General features: G+C 43.0%; 2 protein-coding genes across 5 annotated transcripts; both read right to left on the bottom strand.

Annotated features, from left to right (window-relative positions):
- Positions 1-1,707: 1,707 nt before the first annotated feature.
- On the bottom strand, positions 1,708-5,044 carry LOC111607553. Of its 3 annotated transcripts, XM_023329240.1 has the most exons (7): positions 4,646-5,044; positions 4,089-4,238; positions 3,897-3,983; positions 3,648-3,773; positions 3,308-3,478; positions 3,120-3,224; positions 1,708-3,018 (listed from the first exon to the last, which is right to left on the bottom strand). In XM_023329240.1, exons 2-7 carry the CDS (start codon positions 4,236-4,238, stop codon positions 2,710-2,712), a joined length of 948 nt encoding a protein of 315 aa, XP_023185008.1. In that variant the 5' UTR covers positions 4,646-5,044; the 3' UTR covers positions 1,708-2,709. The 3 variants fall into 3 exon arrangements, 2 of the variants coding, with proteins under 2 accessions (XP_023185008.1, XP_023185007.1); XR_002752335.1 differs by having other exon boundaries at positions 3,308-3,482; positions 4,089-5,044; XM_023329239.1 differs by having other exon boundaries at positions 4,089-5,044.
- Positions 5,045-5,857: 813 nt separating this feature from the next.
- On the bottom strand, positions 5,858-17,187 carry LOC102225213 (glutaminase kidney isoform, mitochondrial-like). Of its 2 annotated transcripts, none has more exons than XM_005807371.2 (17): positions 16,795-17,187; positions 13,088-13,184; positions 12,896-13,014; positions 11,253-11,382; positions 11,099-11,178; positions 10,852-11,015; positions 9,924-9,982; positions 9,230-9,262; positions 8,964-9,022; positions 8,813-8,879; positions 8,694-8,744; positions 8,448-8,624; positions 8,248-8,379; positions 7,782-7,874; positions 7,455-7,593; positions 7,305-7,368; positions 5,858-6,967 (listed from the first exon to the last, which is right to left on the bottom strand). In XM_005807371.2, exons 1-17 carry the CDS (start codon positions 17,022-17,024, stop codon positions 6,808-6,810), a joined length of 1,854 nt encoding a protein of 617 aa, XP_005807428.2. In that variant the 5' UTR covers positions 17,025-17,187; the 3' UTR covers positions 5,858-6,807. The 2 variants fall into 2 exon arrangements, with proteins under 2 accessions (XP_005807428.2, XP_023185391.1); XM_023329623.1 differs by having other exon boundaries at positions 13,088-13,178.
- Positions 17,188-17,503: the final 316 nt, after the last annotated feature.

Genomic DNA, 17,503 nt, shown 5'->3' with positions numbered 1-17,503 from the left:
ACTTTTTGTTTCGGAACATAAACTGCTACTCCTGTTTTACCATTTTCCTCTTTTGATGCATCTGTATATATTTGTGTCATATTTTCATACATTGTTTCTAAATACTGCTGAATAATTTGATACAAACCTCCAAAGGACTGTTCTATTTTGTGGGTTTCTAAATTTACTATTGACAATTCAAATAACCATGGAGCAATTTTAGATGTAATTACAGTTTTACAGCATGATATATTATTTATCCCCAACTGATCTGCATAAATATTTCCTTCCCATCCCAAACTCCTAATGTTATGGCCATACTCCCAACATTCTCTGAATATCTGTCTAGTAGGTGATTTTCCTCATGTCCTTGTGATTGTAACCAATAATTTGCTGACAGTTTCATCCCTTAAGTCCAGAGGCATTTCTCCAGTTGTCACCTGAAGAGCAGGAATTGGAGACGTTCTAAAAGCACCACAACATTTCCTGAGCGCTTTAGCTTGGATTCTATCTAAATCTAATAACAAAGAATTTGCAGCTGACTTATAAATAATACATCCAGAGTCCAAAACAGATCGAATTAAAACATCATACAAATTTTTCAAAGACGTGCTTGTTGCCCCCCAATCATTCCCTGACAGACATCTCAAAATATTAATACCTTTTTTACATTCATCAAAAATCTTTTGTATATGTATCTTAAATGAAAGTTTTACATACTCCTGGGTACCTTACGATATTTACCTGCTTCAATTTATGCCCATATAATCTAAGATCTACTGTAGGATTAACCCTTTTTCTTGAAAAACATATTACTTGTGTCTCAACAGACAAATGAAACCCCCAGTCATGTGACCATCTTTCAACCTTATTAATTGCTGATTGCATTCTATTTTTTAAATTACTAATATTGCCTCCTCTCACCCATAATGCCCCATCATCTGCATATAATGCTTTACTAATTCTAAAATCTATGGTATCAAAAATATCATTAATCATTATATTAAAAAGCAATGGACTACATACACTACCTTGTGGACTTCCATTTTGTATGGCATAAATATTTGAATAATTTACCCAAACTCTTACTTCTATTGTTCTATTTTTTAAAAAATCCTTAATCTAATTAAACATTTTACCTTTTATTCCCATTTTATCCATCTTAATTAATAAACCTCCCTTCCAAAGCATATCATATGTTTTTTCAATATCAAAAAATGTGGCTAAGAGAATATATTTATCTACCTGAGCTTTTCTTATTTCATTTTCTAAACAAACAATTGGATCTCCAGTTGTCCATCCACTCCTAAAACCAGTCTGATAAGGAGATAAAAGACCTCTTTATTATACAGCCAGCAGTCCTCTGATCAAATCATCAGCACTTTTCCTCGCCTCATTTCTTCCCTCGGCTGGTTTTTCACCAAAATTTTACAAAGTGTCAAAATGTGGTGATTTTTTTATGACAAATTTACGCGGAAATCATAACTTTTTGTATTGAGCAGCAGCTCAGAGGAATAAGAAGTGGACTGGGAGTCCGCAGGTTCGAGTCCTGAACTCGACCAATTTTACTTTAATTTTTCCTTTATTTGAGTCAAAACACAACAAGATCCCTGCTGGACTCGAACCAACAACCTTTAGATAAGCAGCCTGTATTCCTGCTCTCTCCGCCAAAGTTGGGGAACAATAGTCTGCTTGGGGGGGGGGAAGAAAGGAAGGAAGGGGGAAGAAAGGGAGGGGAGAAGAAAGGGGAAGAGTGAGGCCGATCCCAGAGTCGCGAGTTCGATCCCACCAGTCGCCATACTATGTTTTAGTGAAAAGATTTCCCACAATTAATGTTTAAGTGTTATGAAGTAACGGCTGTTTTTTTGTATCTTGAAAACATTTTAAATGCTTTTTTGTACAGATAGTGTAGTACTGTAAACTAAAACCCAACACTTGTCATAAAAGGCTTTCTTTTTAAAACTTTGAATTGCTTAATTAATTTTGCTTTTTTATTCTGATATATTCAAATTAATGTGTTAAATTATACTGTATACTATATACTTGATGTATATTTTAATGTCCTTAATCATACCCAGTGCTTATTTTCATTTTTCCCACAAAACAGTGACTGAAACTAAAATTGCAAGTGTCTTTCCTAAAGTACTTTGAGTGAAGTGAATGATATCTTTTTTCTAGTGTATGCTTAAATTACCAATAATTCAGAATTTGAAGCAGCTAATATTTACTCACAAAAGACCATAGACCTTATCGGTTTAAAAGAACCAAATATTTATTCAACAATTAAGACAGTGAATTAAACATTTTTAGTTAGTCCCAAAACATTGTAGCATTTGGATGCAACACATTTCCATTGAAGTCTCCCATTTCTTTTTCTTAACCAAGAAATTTGTGGTTTGCTGAAGGACTTAAATCCTTTTACTGTATGGTTTGTTGAATTACTTTGTGTACACAATGACAATAAGAATAAATATCTGTATCATTAACCCAAAACAAAATAAACACACTATGAACTAAATAAAACTTATATACAGTGAAGTTATTTAAAATAAAGAAAATGTTTATTTTTTCTTTTTAATTTGTTCCAGCCACTGCTCTTTAGTGAGACTTTCATTAGAGGGACAGTAAATTTGCCCTCTATATTGGCTGTGTCCTGTTTCAGCTATTCTAAACTGCCCGCATTTTTTGCATGTGTTGTGCAAAACTTTGCGAGTCAATTTTCGAGGTTCTCTACCAGGTTGAGCAGGGGCTGCACCTGGAGACTGTGCCTGCTCCTCTTTTCTTTGGACTACGATGGATATTGCACAGTCGGACAAAGATGGTCTCCACCAAGCGGCAGCAGTCTGGCCATTGGGCAGATGGGGCTGGAGTGGTTAGAGCATGCCTCTTTACACTCTCAACCCCAGGAGTAAATTCTTGCCTCTTCTTGGGGGACCGAAACCTCCCAGTGTTCAATCTTTCTTGATGTCTTGCAGCAAATACCGTTCTCTGTTTATCAAACTCCAGCAGGTTCTGCCACAGAGCAACAATGCAGCTCACCTAAACAGGAAAATAAAACAATTTTACATTAGGACAACAATATGCAAGTGAGGTGAAAGGCGTGTGCATGTCTGCAGCAAGCAACAATGCATGTTACTGACCTCCTGGTTGGTCAGCACCAGTGAGGTTTTGCTCCTTAGCTCCACCAGATACTCAGCCAAGCTGTCAACTTTGTCCAGGCCTGGTACACCGGCCTCATCTAAACCCTGAGAAAACATAAATAATGTTGAAGTTATTTGAAGTTTTATTAAATTTTTCTTCAATTCTACAGCTTACTATGAATGCCCACCTCTGACATAGGCTCAGCAATGCCAGGCTGGGTGGAGGCAGCAGACAGGGTGGAGGGAGCTGGCTGGGTGGAGGGAGCTGGCTGGGTGGAGGGAGCTGGCTGGGTGGAGGGAGCAGACAGAGTGGAGGCAGCAGACAGGGTGGAGGCAGCAGGCTGGGTGGAGGCAGCTGACTGCCTAACGAGAAATAACGAGAAATGTACAATCATGTGAAGTATATACTTTATAAATCACTACATCAAAATAAGCACAAGAAAATGTTTTGTTCAAAAACTATTATAGTTTGTTGCCAAGACAGAATCAATAATATAAAGTATTGAGCAAACAAACAAGAACATTTACCCTTGACAAAGATGGAGGGGACCTCAGGAAACAGCGGGTGGCTGTTGCTGTATCTCCAGAATTAGATTGTGAACCCACAGACTGTGGGGTCAAAGAAGGAGGTGCAGAAGGAGGCTGCAGTGCAGGCTACCAAAACAAAGATATTTTAAGTATAAAAGTCACCATTCACCAGAATTGCAAGAGACAAGACATAGCTTCAAATTTGACTAAGAAGTGATTGTTATTAGATATTATTTTAAACCAGCTTACTTTAACAGTGTGAAAGCCACAGTCACAAGTGACAGACGCTCCAAAAAGGGTGGTCTGTCCCCGAACTTGCATGGGGCATTTTTCTATCTGAAACAGTGTAACATAATCTTATTAATGACAGCTACTCAAGTCTGTCCTTTTTTATAAACATATCTACACACACAAGTGAATGAAACAGTGACTTCACTTTACCTTCTGATAGATATCATGCCATTTCTTCTGCCTTGGGGCTGGTCTATTCCCTGCATTGGAAGGCCAAACCCCAGTGCTGGCAAATGCCTTAAGCCTTGCCATCCACTCCCCATCCCCCATACCTTTGTGGCTCTTTGGCTTGGTGCTCATCTGAAGATAACATTGGGAATTAGCAGAATCAAATTCCATAAACTAATGATGCACTTTGTGCACAACTAACAATGGGTATGACATAAAAGCATTTAAAAGTAAAATCAAAGCCATAGTTTTCTGTGCTAATTATGATGAGGTAAAAAAAAAAAACTATAACCCTCGATCGATCGATCGAGGTTGGTCTATATATAGGTTGATATCTATGTATGCATTTACATTTTAACTTAAAATGTTACTACTATATTATAAAATAAAATGTGTCCTTACTCTTGCACTCAGAACATGACATCATTATGTCGCCCTTTTATTTAACCCACAATATATTATTTTAGCTGATGTACAATTATAAATACGAAATCTGTTTGAACGACAACAGACAATAAACAATATTAATGGGTACTCACAGCAAGATCGTTTAGGTCGAGAGATCAATGATGTGATGACGAATCCTTCTTCAACGAAGCTAGGCTACTGACATCTGACTTTCAGAATCTTCCAACGGTTTTTATTTTTAAAAATAAAATTCGAAATTTGTTTTGTTTGTGGTGGTGGGGGGCGTGAGGGCGTCTGAGAGAGGGAGGGCTCACGGTGATTGGCCGATTTCCATTGTGAGCGCGGACATTGATAGGTTCGCATGTCGCCACGGTGATTGGCCGATTTCCATTGTGAGCGCGGACATTGATAGGTTCGCATGTCGCCACGGTGATTGGCCGATTTCCATTGTGAGCGCGGACATTGATAGGTTCGCATGTCGCCACGGTGATTGGCCGATTTCCATTGTGAGCGCGGACATTGATAGGCTCGGTCCATTATGAGGCGGTACGACATTGGCTAAACCGTTCAATGTGAGAATGGAGAGGGGCAAGCGCCATTGGAGGAGAAACACCGACTAACGTGAGCGAAGTAGCGCCATTGTAAACTAAAATACTTTTTTTTAAAAACTTGTCTTCTGTTTTCTGAGGATTTCGGTGAAAAAGGGGCGTTGCCAGCGACGACTGAAGGCGTGGCTTCAGAATCGTCTCTAATCCAGGAAAAAAGGTCAGAGTTCAGATCCAGAAGCCACAGGTCCAAGCTGAGCTGATGAATCAACATGTTCAGAACAACAACGGAGGAGATCTGGAACAATTTACTCCACATTTCACTTCATCTGCAGAAACACTTTTTCTTCTTCACTGGGAAACTTGGGACTTTTTATTCGTCCTCACATGTTGGGAACTTTTAAGGTCATTGAAACTAGAAGGAAAATATTGATTTTCCATCCAGTGTTCAGTTTGAAATCTGTAAAAACACAAAATGTTTCCAGGATTTTAGTCCAGTTTCTGTTGCAAATGAAGGAGAAAAGTTCAACTTTTATTTCTCTGCAAATTCATGAAATACAAAAATAAAAATTAACTTTTGAAATTTAGTCTCACCTGGTTGGAAATAGAGGAAAATAAAATAAAATAAGGTTTAGTTAAAACACAACCAACCCTAATTACATTTTTAATTTTTATATTAAAAAAAACATTTGAAAATATAAAAAATAAAATAAAAAGTTTGGAAAGTCAGAAGCGTTTAGAAGCAGTTGTCTTAATTCCTGAATGAAATTATGACTAATTAAATAAGAGGAATGCAGATTGTTTTTCATATTTAGTTTTTATTTGGATGTGAATAAATATCTGCTGGTGGCGCAGCGGCATAAAAACACATGAAGAAGAACCAGAACAAACACGTTACATTCAGAAAGAAACTAAACGTCACATGATCCAAAGAGCTGCAGCTCGGACCGCGCCGCCGCTTTGTGCTTCCTCCGCCACCATCGACCCGACTACCGGCCGGTTCTGACCCGACTACCGGCCGGTTCTGACCAGACTACTGGCCGGTTCTGACCCGATTCTGGAATGATCCTCCTTTTTTAAAGTTTGGATTTGGGAGAAAAAACAACTAAAACATGATTGTTTCAAACTTTCAGCACAAAAACAGAACCGGACTCTTCAAGTATGAGTCAGAAACAATCTGCATCGGAAAGACACACACACACCTACACACGCACACACACAGAGACACGCACACACACAGAGACACACACACACACAGAGACACACACACACCTCAAACGTGGCATCAGCAGGGAGAATATTCAGGTTTCAGCCAAATCTTGGACCAGAACTTCACCCAGCAGGTCTTACTGGTTCTGGTGAAGGTCGTTGCCGTCGGTAACCCTTCCTGCCACCTGAATATTGGTCCCTTCTGACTGCGGCCCGGTCAGAACCGGTCCATTCAGTCTGGCAGTGTCTCTTCTGATATGTACAAACGGCTTCATGTTCAAACAGAAGAGAGAAATAAGAGAGGAAATAAAGTTTTACAGGAAAACAGTTTAACAGCTGAACATATTTACACGTCTTATATACAGAACACACCACCGGGTCAGGGTCACACCATCAACGCCTACTCCACTTCCTGTTTCCAGAATAATTGATTGATTCATGGTTGGACCCAGAGGAGGAAATAAAAACCGATTATTTTACTGGGAGAACAGATAACAAACATGATGAGGAGCTTTTATACTGAAGGAGCCTTCAGGAAGTCACAGCAGGCCGTCCAGGTTCTTCTCGGCGCTCTGTGGGTCGGCGGCGGCGGTGGCAGCGGCATCCTGAGGGCTGTACTGGGTGTGGTAGTCTCTGAGGATGGTGACCACGTCGTGATGGCCGAAGTGCACCGCCTCGTCCATCGGCGTGTTGCCCCACCTGCACACAAAACATGGCAACACCGTCACCACGGAAACGCCGCTGAAACGCTTTCAGAACAAATTAAAGTTTGAGGCTAAAAAATAAAAAAATGAAGGAAGGAGGAAATAAAGAAACAGCAGAGAAAGAAAATGAAGAAGAAAGGAAGTAAGAAGACCAAAGTAAGGAAAGGAAAAAGGAAGTGAGGAAGAAGGGAGGAAAGAAATTAAGAAGGAAATATGGTGACAGGAGGAAGGAAGGTCAAAGGAAAGGAGGAATGATGTAAGCAGACAGGAAATAAACATGGTGAGGTCTGAACTGGTCCTCAGTGTCTCCGTGTCCCTGGAGACGCTCCTACCTGTCTTTGGGGACTGGGTTGACCTTACAGGCCTCCAGCAGGAAGCGGACCACCTCAGCGTGACCTGGAACACACCAGCAGAACCTCAGCCTTCACAACACACACACAGCAGCAGGAAGCAGCCGCCTCCACTTCCTGTCTGGGCCCAACCTTCAGCCGCCGCCACATGCAGCGCCGTCCGGGAGTCGTAGTCCCTCTGCTCCATGTCCATGGAGGACAGAGCGAAGCGGCGCAGGGCCGACACGTCTCCGGTGTAGGCGGCGAACAGCAGGTTGATCACCGACTTCACCTGCAGAGGAGGAAGAGGAGGGAGACCTTCATCGTCTGCGGCCTGCCAGCAGCAGGCGCTGCAGAGGAAAATCAGCTCCTATATCTGAAAAGCTACTTGTAAGTGTTTCATTTGCAGAGTCCTAGAAACTAGACTGAAATACTTGGTGGTGGTCAGTGTTGCAGCAGCAGCAGCAGCAGCTGACCCACCCTCTGGTCTCCTCCCTCCCTGCGGGGGTCCAGCTTCTTGGCGAAGTGCCTCAGGTTGTCGTAGTTGTGAAAGTTGCAGAGAGAAACCAGGTCCTGCAGGAAGAAGAGCGACCCGGTTTCAGGATCCAGCAGGTTCTGCTCACCTAGCCTAGCATGAAAGATAACTAGAATGCTAATTTGGCTGGAAAGTTTGGTTCGTTTGGGGAGGTTTGAATGTGGAATCGGACCAAAGAAGCGAACTCTGGTCCGCCTGTAAACACCAATCTATTCGGTTGAAGGAAACTCAGAAATGTTGAGATTAATCTGTAGAATTTTTCAAGTTTTCAAAGAGTTTGAAAAGTCAAAAATCTCAGAAATTTTGATTAATTAAGTAAAATCAAATGAGGTCAATAATTTCCATTTTTGTTTTGGTCCCCAATCTACCAGAGTCAACTCGACTGTCAGAACCTGAACAGAACCAAGTTACCGTGCAGAACTGGATCCCTCTCACGCTGTTTCCCAGTTTGTCCAGTGGAGGAGACCAGCACATGATGCCCATCACGTTGGGAACCACCAGCAGAATCCCGCCGGCTACGCCAGATTTCGCCGGCAGCCCCACCTGGAGCAGAACGACAGTGAGCTCCCGTCTCCATGGAAACCAGCTAAAGCTTCGCGATCGATACTGACGTGGAAGGCGAACTGGCCGGAGAAGTCGTACATGCCGCAGGAGTGCATGAGGCTCAGCGTGTTGCGGACCGCCTCGGGGCTCAGCACGCGCTCGCCCGTGATCGGACAGAAGCCGCCGTTGGCGAGCGTGGCGGCCATGACGCTGGCGCTCTCGCAGGTCACCTCGATGGAGCAGAGCTGCAGAGGGCAGCCGGGTCAGGGTGCGGCTCCGGCTCCCACCGGGCCCAACCAGAACCAGAGACTCACCTGGAAGTAGAAGTCCAGGATGGAGGTCATGTCGGTTCCTTCAGGGAAACACTGCGGAGGAGAACCGGATCAGAACCGGACCAGAACAACAACACTCCCTACAGACCAGCCCCCCTCACCTTCTTCTCCTTCAGGTAGTAGCCGATGGCGAAGTTCCTGTCTCCGGACTCGCGCTCCGACTGGAAACTGGGTCACAAACAGAACCAGGAGGGTCCATTATTGCCGGCAGTGAACCGACCTGAGACCAGAAGGTTCTGCTGAGGAACTCACGTGGCGTTGCTGAAGCCAACGTACTCGTTTCCTGCCAGCTTGTTCATGAAGTTCATCACCTGCAGAGAGGGAGGAGGACAGGTGAGAAGGAAGGAACAGAAGAGGAGAGGAAGGAAGGAAGTGTGAAAGGTGGGGATGAGGTAGAAAGAAAAGAAGGTAGAAATGAAGAAAGGAAGGAAAAAAGAAAGGAAGGAAACAGAAGGAGGGACGGAAGAAAGAACTGAAATCTGGGGATGAACAGAAGCGACGGTTTCCCTCGTACTCACGTAGTCGAACTTCTCGGCGTTGCTGGCTCCTTGCTGAAACACAGAGAACCCGGTCAGAACCAGAACCAGAAACCAGAACCAGGCAGGAAGCAGGCGGACGTGAACAGACATCAGCTAGAAACTCTATGGGGTCAAAGGTCATTCAGTGTGATCAGTTCAGGTTAGAGGGGGAAACTCATCTACTCCAACTGTGATGTTAGCCTTGACTGCAGCTCTGCGTCTCCATGGTTACTGGAGTAAGTGATGAGAACAGAGCAGCTGAGGAGAAAAACGGAGGCGTTACCACGGTGACGGACCTGCAGGGGATCAGCACCGCTAATCCACCTCGTTTGCTTTAGCCGCTGCCTTTATCCCTGAAGTTCTCTGAACCACTGAGGAATTACGCAGGAAGTGGAGGAGTCACTTCCTGTAATGAAGAGGCTCTCTGGGGCTCCTGCTGACTTAAATACGACTAGGATCAACAGGTGGCGCTCTTGTGTTTTCCAGGCGAGCCCAGAGAGCAAATCCCTGAGTGAGAACGAAGCGTTCAGGTTAGCAGAACCCAGAGCAGCTCCGTCTCTGCTGCCGCTCTCTGCTAATCCCCTTTTAGCATGATTCTCCAGAACCTTAATCTGGTCGGAAAATAATAATCTGAGGATCATTTCCGTCTGACTGCAGAGGAAGTCAGGGGTCGGTCAGAAACGCCGGGGCTTACCTTGATGAGGGAGGTGCAGACGATGGCGCCGGCGTTCACCATGGGGTTGTGGGGTTTATCTGCAGGGAGGCGTTAGCAACATTTTAGTGCTGCAGGTGGAAACGAGGCATCTTAACGAGCTTAACGAGTCAACATCTGCAGGATGAGGGAGGAAACAGAACATTTCTGACAGACTCAACATCTGGTGCAGCTGGAGGAGGTTTAGAAACAGCTGCAGGAATCCACTGGGACTAAAGTAACAATTTAATCTTTATTGTTTTCTACCTACTTATTATTTAGCTCATTTTATTGATTAATTGTGACAAGATTAGTCAACATTTAGCTTTCCATACATTCTCTGAATAATCGCCAACGTTAATTATTAAAAGTGTGATTTATGTTGATGATCTTATTTTGAAATTCAACCAGACGTTGGGAGGAGAACGCTGCTAATGTCGGATTGCTAACACAACCGGCCTCCGTTCTTACATCCATGTGCTTCATCAGAAAAACTAAATAACTAAATCAGTCTGATGCCAGAGAAGGAAGTGAGCCGTAAGATGAATGACAGGTGTTAGTTTCGTCCAATCAGGTGCAGTCCAATGATGATTTGCTCGTCCAATCGTGTTGATTTTGTTCGTTTGTCCAGAAGTTGAGGCTCTTGTGAAACGTCTAAAAGTCACATGAATTGATTAATAAAATACAATCCAGGGTCAGAGGAGGAAACTTTCTGCGAACCCTTCAGAGAACAAAGATGGGATTCAGAGAGAGACCTCCTGTGTTTTCACCAGGCCTCTTATTACTGCTGGATCACATCTCCGTGGTAACAGAGCGATGACATGGATCCTCGGTATGTGAGCCAGCTTCCTGGGTTGGCGAACGGACACACGCTGACATATGAAACAGTAGACCTGTGTGTGTGTGTGTGTGTGTGTGTGTGTGTCCTCACCGTCCTCGTTCAGGAACAGCTTGTTGAACCTCAGCCCGCTGGGCTCCTTGCCGATGAAGCGGTGCACGTACTCGGTGCCGTGGTCGTGGACGGCGATGGCGTACTTCAGCGGCTTCACACACGACTGCAGACAGAAGGGGACCTTGGTGTCTCCCACCGTGTGCCTGGGAAGACGACGGCTTTCTGAGCGTCAACAGGTCACACACTCACCCCCCGATACACACACAACTAAAAGCCTGAAAGGTACCGTTGTCCGTCCACGGTGCACAGCGCGACGCCCCAAAGGTCGGGACTGAAGCGAGCCAGCTGGGGAATGTAGTCCGCCACCTGCAGGAGGAGACCAACGTAGCGGCTTTATGTAAACCACCAGAGGCATGATGATGCGTTTCCTGTTAGCTTACCTGCCCTCCTGACAGTTTTTTGCCGTTGTCATAGATGTCATTGATGTGGGTGGAGAAGGACTGGAAGTCTGGGACGACGAACTTCTTCCTGAAGGCCTGAGTCAGCAGGACGATGTTGCTCTGGACACACCTGATACCAGAAACATCATCAGACACAGATCCAACTGGAACATGATGAAATGATGTTTGTTCAGGTTTCAAAAAGAAAATAACCATACTGTTTTTCTATTGTTAAAAAAAGTAAAAAATGTAAAAATGTTTCTGGATGGTGATTCTGTCAGCAGGAAGCTCAAAGAGTGAAGTTCAAACCCTCAGACAATTATTAATTGATTAATGATCAGACTTTGACCAGGTTCTTCACAGAAGCTACCATTTGTTTTTATGGTCCTTTCAAAACAATAGAGAAGTTAAGAGTTGGTGTTTGGTGATGAGACGCTCCAGGCAGCTCAGACTGACACATTTCTCTCACTCCTCCTCGTTCCTGCTGATCCTTCTCATGAGGTGATTACAGCACCTCTCTCTTCAGCTGGCAGAGAGAGTGCTGCCTAATCCCCGCAGAAACAAACACCAGCAGCTCACGTGCTCCGCTCCGAGTCTCTGACAAGCTGAGCTCTAGAAATAAGCCGGCGGAGCAGGAAGTGATGGATGGCGGCCAGCAGCAGCCGGCTCTCAGGTCTGCTCCCTGCTGAGTCGTCATATGTCCCGGCTCACCATGCTGCCGCCTCCCAGCTGCTCTCCTCTTGCAGGAGGGGTCCTGCTGTCCCAATGTTTACACAGATCCAGCTTCTCCTCTCATCGCTCTTCTTCTTCTTCTACTTTGCTCCATCCAGAAGCTGCAGCTGGCGCGCAAACAGAGGAGTCCTGAATAATTCAGCAGATCCAGTGACCTTTTTCAGCCGCAGGGACGAGTGCAGGACTCCGGGCTGCGGTTAGTATTTTTAGGTGGACAAAGATGAAAGATTCATGCTGGCAGCAAAACGATGCAGCAGAGAAATAAAGAAAGAAGTGAGGCTGGAGCTTCCTGCTAAGTAAACCAGGCTGCAGCCCAGACACCAAAAACAGACCAGCCTGGAATATATGAATAATTAAATTAATGATTAAATTAATGATTAAATAAATGATTAAATAAATGATTAAATTAATGACTAAATAAATGGGTCACATATGATTTGGAATAGAAAATAAAGTTTGATTTGTAATTACATTTTAAATTTTTTTTTTAATTACTGAGATGTAAACAAAAATCCTACATGATGAAAAAACTGAATATACAGTTTTATGAAAAAAATAAGGCTTATTTAAAAAAAAAATTCTTTAAAAATAAAAAACATTTTAAAAGAATCTATTTTTTCTAAAATAAAATAAAAGATAATTTTCTTTTGAATAAAATATATTCAAAATAATTAAAAATGTAAAAAGCTTTTACAAATAAAACATTATTTTATTAAAATAAAATACTGCATACTTATATTACAAATACTTTTGCTCTGAAGAAAGTAAAATAAAAATACTTTTCATAGTAATAGCCTAGAAGCAAACTTTTAAAAACAGAAATAAGACATTTTTTGTATAAAATCAAATTTAAAAAGGAGAATAAATTGTTGTTTTTGAAGCCAGAAAGTAGCAAAAGAATGAAAGCGTACTTCTTGAAGAGGTGTCGGTCCAGCGCTCCGTCTGAGGTCGTCTTCAAGGTGACCTTCAGCATCTCCATGCACTCTTTGAGCCGAGGGTCTCCGGTCCGAAGCCCCGTGGATTTCAGAGCCTGAAGGCAGAGACATGAACGATCAGAGCAGCGAGGCGGACGGCGTCTCCGTCTCCGTCCTCTGCAGACTCACGGTGGTGAACTTGTGAGCCGGGATCTTCTCCTGTCCCTCTGCGATGGTGTAGAACAGCAGATCCTCCAGGCTGGGCAGGATGCCCGCCTTCCTTCTCCTGCAGGAAACACAGACATGCAGCAGCATGAGGGGGTGGAGGCATGATGCTGCCACCGCCAGGCCCCAAAGGGCCGCCGGTGTCTGGGTGCTGCAGCAGCAGCCAGAACAAGCTGCAGCGATGAAGGCCTGGAGGAGTCTTCATCACACTGGGAGGTTTCACCAGCTGCGTTTCCATTACAAATGTCAGTAAATCTCAGTCTGTTTTCTGCTAATGTAAAAAAACACGATTTCACAATTGTGGCGTTTCCAATAAATAATTAAAATCATGTGAATAAGCTTGTTGATGCGATAAGTCATTACAAATCATGGCAGACGTGGATGTAAACACTTAATATTCATAATTCACCCATAGCGCTCATTATCTATCAGCCAATCAGAGGAGACATCTCCGTCTCATTCAGGCGTTGGAGCGATAAGCCCCGCCTACTTGGGAGCAGCTACGTATACAACGCTTTGGTGAAATTGTATTTTTACAGAAGAGCGGTGGATTAAATTTTTCTAATTGCACAATTCAATAGTTAATGGAAACGCAGCTACAGTGGAGGAAGCTACGTGTTAGCAGCTAGCTGTTAGCAGCAGAAACTTCCAGCAGTTTTCTCCAGCTGCTGGCTGGTGTTCCCACCCTACACCAGACCCCCCATGGAGGAACGTTACCATGGCGACAGCAGGATCTCTGCTATGATTCATTGCAAAGAGGATTTAGTCCGGCCTCACCGTTCCCTGCAAGGTATCATGGGAGCTCTGACCTGCATGTTAGGGGAAGCAGGCAGCCACAGCTTCAGCTTCACGTTTCCAGTTTTTAACAGAAAGTAGGACTCATTCTACTGGGAAGAGTTAGTGGGAGGAAAACCAGTCCTGGTTTTCATCCCTGACCTCCACCTGGCGTTTTGAGACACCTCCTGTAGTTCTGCAGAGTATTTTATTTATCTCCAAAGGAATCTAATATGTGACCCATATCCCACTTTTTCACAGCAATTCAGAATTATTAAATTTTTATTCACTTCCATGTGTGAAACTAAATCATTTGTTTTCAATCTGTCTGGCTGTCTGAACGGTCATTTCATCCGACTTTTACATCATTAATGTGACACATGATTCATAATTCTGCACCAGAAGAAGCCAGAAGTAATAAATCAGGATGTAAACAAAGGCTGAATATTATAATTATGAAATTATTGATCATCAAGAGCTATTTTAATGTAGCAGTCAGTCTCGCAACACATCTGAAGAGGCCTCTGACTGAAGACTGTTTCATTTGTTTAGCTGCTCTTGTCTATGTAAAGTTAGAATAGAAACAGATTTGAGGTTGTAGCTCAGGCTTTACTGTAACTTCTAATAAAAACAATACATCGTTACCATGGTTACATATCACAGCTGTTCAAAAGTTAAAGGTCAGGAGCAAAAATCTTTCCAGCTGAAATAAGAATAAGAGTCCATTCTACAAAAACAACAAATCAGAGCTGACTATATGGAACAACACACATTCATGTGTCAGAATGGCCTAGTCAAAGCCCAGAGCTAAATCCAATTGAGAATCTGTGGTAGGACTTGATGTTAACCGAAACTCTCCATCCACTATGACTGACACCTGCATGCCACACTTATCAGATTTATTTCAGCAGGAGTCGTTTTCCCTCCAACAAAATGTCTCATTTTTGATCAAAACAAGGACAATTTCTGTTTGTTTGAGACAGAAAATGAAGAAAAAGTCTCAATAAAGTGAGGAAACTGGAAGCCTGGAGATGCTGGCAGCCTGCTGGCTGACCTCTGACCTCATTAGCGAAGCCTGCAGGTCAGAGTGGGTGAGTGGGAGGGGGGTTGAAACGGAGCCACTGGGGGAGGTGAGCTGTTTTCAAGGTAAAAGCAGCTTTCAGGAGCAGAACGTCTATCTACTGCAGAACAGAACCACCACAGAGTGGGAGAGCAAAACTTAGAGGAAATAAAAGAGAAACATACTTACAAATGCAAATCAAGCAGACCAACAACATGGAGAGAGATGTGCAGAGGAAGAAGAGTGAATTAGTGCGACACATTAACACGTCGTTCATCAGCAGAAACACAACATGGACGCCCAGCTGCTCACTGCAGATATCAGCCTGTTGGGGGCAGCAGAGTGTTCACCTCTCTTTCCCATTTTGAAGAGACATCTGGACTCATTTCATACAGTAAAAGCCTGACGCTGTCAGAGACAACGACCTTCATCCATCCTCAGTTAATCTCTAATCTGCAGCCTGGACGTTTCACACATGCAGGGGAAGCTGCAGTATCCAATCATGTTGATGGAAAAATGTGTGGAAGGAAAAAGTGCACAGGTAATAGTGATTAGATGCACCATTAATACTGCATTAATGGTGCATGTATATATGCATAACTTTATTGATATATTTAGAATTTCTAGCTGCACTTTCTGAACCGTTCAAAAGGTTTGATGCAGTTTATTTTTACATTGTTTTATCAGTTTCTTTACTTATTTTACATTGTCAGTAAGATTGCTAATTACACTGACTGAACAAATTAAAGTTATTTTTACATGTTTGACCAAGTTTATGAAACTATTGGTGTATTTAACTGTGCTGTACTGCTGCAGTTATCAAATACATTTGTAATTTAGTAAATGTATGTCTGTGTTTAAAATTTTTTAAACACAGACATACAAATATATGCAAAAAAAACTTAGCTAGCTAGTTAGCAATTGTATATTAGCAGTTAGTAAACATAATCTAACTTTTGCCCAACAGGAAAATATAATAGAATATACGAGATTAAAAAGTCATGCTACAACAAAATTTAAAACCTGTGATTAACGTATTTAAGGCTAACTTACTTTCTAAAAATGAATTTAAGGCCTTTATTGTACATAAATGTTTTAAAGACTTTTTAAGGATGTGTGGATAATGAGAATTACAACACCTCAGAGATTCAAGAGTCCTAAACAGATTGAGTTTTGAACCAGAGACAACATTAACTGTTCTACCAGGACCAGAACCAGAACCAGACAGCTGCTCCGTGCATTTCATTTGAAAATCAAAGTCCCTGGGTCTGGACCGGGATCTACCAGAACATTTTAAAGCAGCAGAACCTCATACAGAAAATGCAGTCTGGGCAAAAGGAGCCTCAACCAAGCTGATATAAATATAACAACCAGTGTGCAATGAATCCAGATTATTTATAAGTTTATTTTTGGTTGCAGTATTGAAATGAATGAACTTGTCGGTGATATAATGAGTAGACGCAGCTGTAGTAACAGGGCTGCTGGCTGGACCCGGACGCAGTCATGCCTGACCTTCATCAGTCATTGAGTTGGTTGTTTGTGTTGTTATTGTTTGACCAGCAGCTCCCAGGTTGATGTCTAACCGAGTTTCCTCCGGGATGAAGCTAAACAGGATGACGATGATGATGATGCAGAAGCTGCTGGTCACGATTCATGGCTCGTTGCACCTCACATGCTCCCATTTCCGGACAAGCCTGTATATATTTTTATCGCTTTAGGTTGTTTTTTATCTTGCCTGATCAGAATGTTGTCACATTTATCGATACTTTAAAATATATTTAAACAATAATTTAACTGAGGGGATTAAAAGGTTCAAACCATAACCCGGATTACTCACTTATCTCCGGAGGTGTCACTGGTGGCTTCGCTGTGGCCCTTCGCCGGGGTGCAGAAGCCCCTATAACCGGCCTTCCTGCCGGGCTGCGGGGCTCTCCAGCCGCTGAGCGGACAGGCGAAGCCGAGGGCAGCCGCGGCCGCGGGCGGAACTGTCATAGCGGCTCTGGCCGGCCACTTCAGTTGGCTCTGGAGCAACTCCTTCAGAGCTGCCGTCGAGCGAAAAGGCAACATTTTATGTTCGCCTTTAAAAACCGAACAGGTTTTCCGGATTGTATGGGGTCCAGAAGGGTGAAATAAACCTGGAAAAGTGAGTTGTTCCTCCTGGAAACCGCCTCTTAACGGTTCTGCTTGCGACTCTACGGCTCTGAGTATCCACAACCTACCCTTCTCCCGGTGCGGCTACTCATTGGACAGTTCCGTCCCTCGCTGGCCTCTGATTGGCTAAAACGTCTGTCAATCACCATAAAGCCCCACCTACTGTTTGACCCAATGTTTTCATCCATAAATCTGTCCACACAATATTTATTACACCTGTTTACATACATACGTACATAAATCTTTATGTGCTTAACAATTTCAACAAATAAAAAGATTACAAAAATCCACTATATCCGGTAAATTAATGTTTTTATGACCAGGTGTTCTAATCATATACCCAAATAAGCACATTACTTTCTATAATTTTTTTCTCATAAACGGATAAGCAGAAA

The sequence above is a fragment of the Xiphophorus maculatus genome, chromosome 24 (assembly GCF_002775205.1).
Source record: "Xiphophorus maculatus strain JP 163 A chromosome 24, X_maculatus-5.0-male, whole genome shotgun sequence".
Classification (NCBI taxonomy): domain Eukaryota; kingdom Metazoa; phylum Chordata; class Actinopteri; order Cyprinodontiformes; family Poeciliidae; genus Xiphophorus; species Xiphophorus maculatus.
Note: the sequence above shows the minus strand (reverse complement) of the source record. Positions and strands in the feature narration are given on the sequence as shown.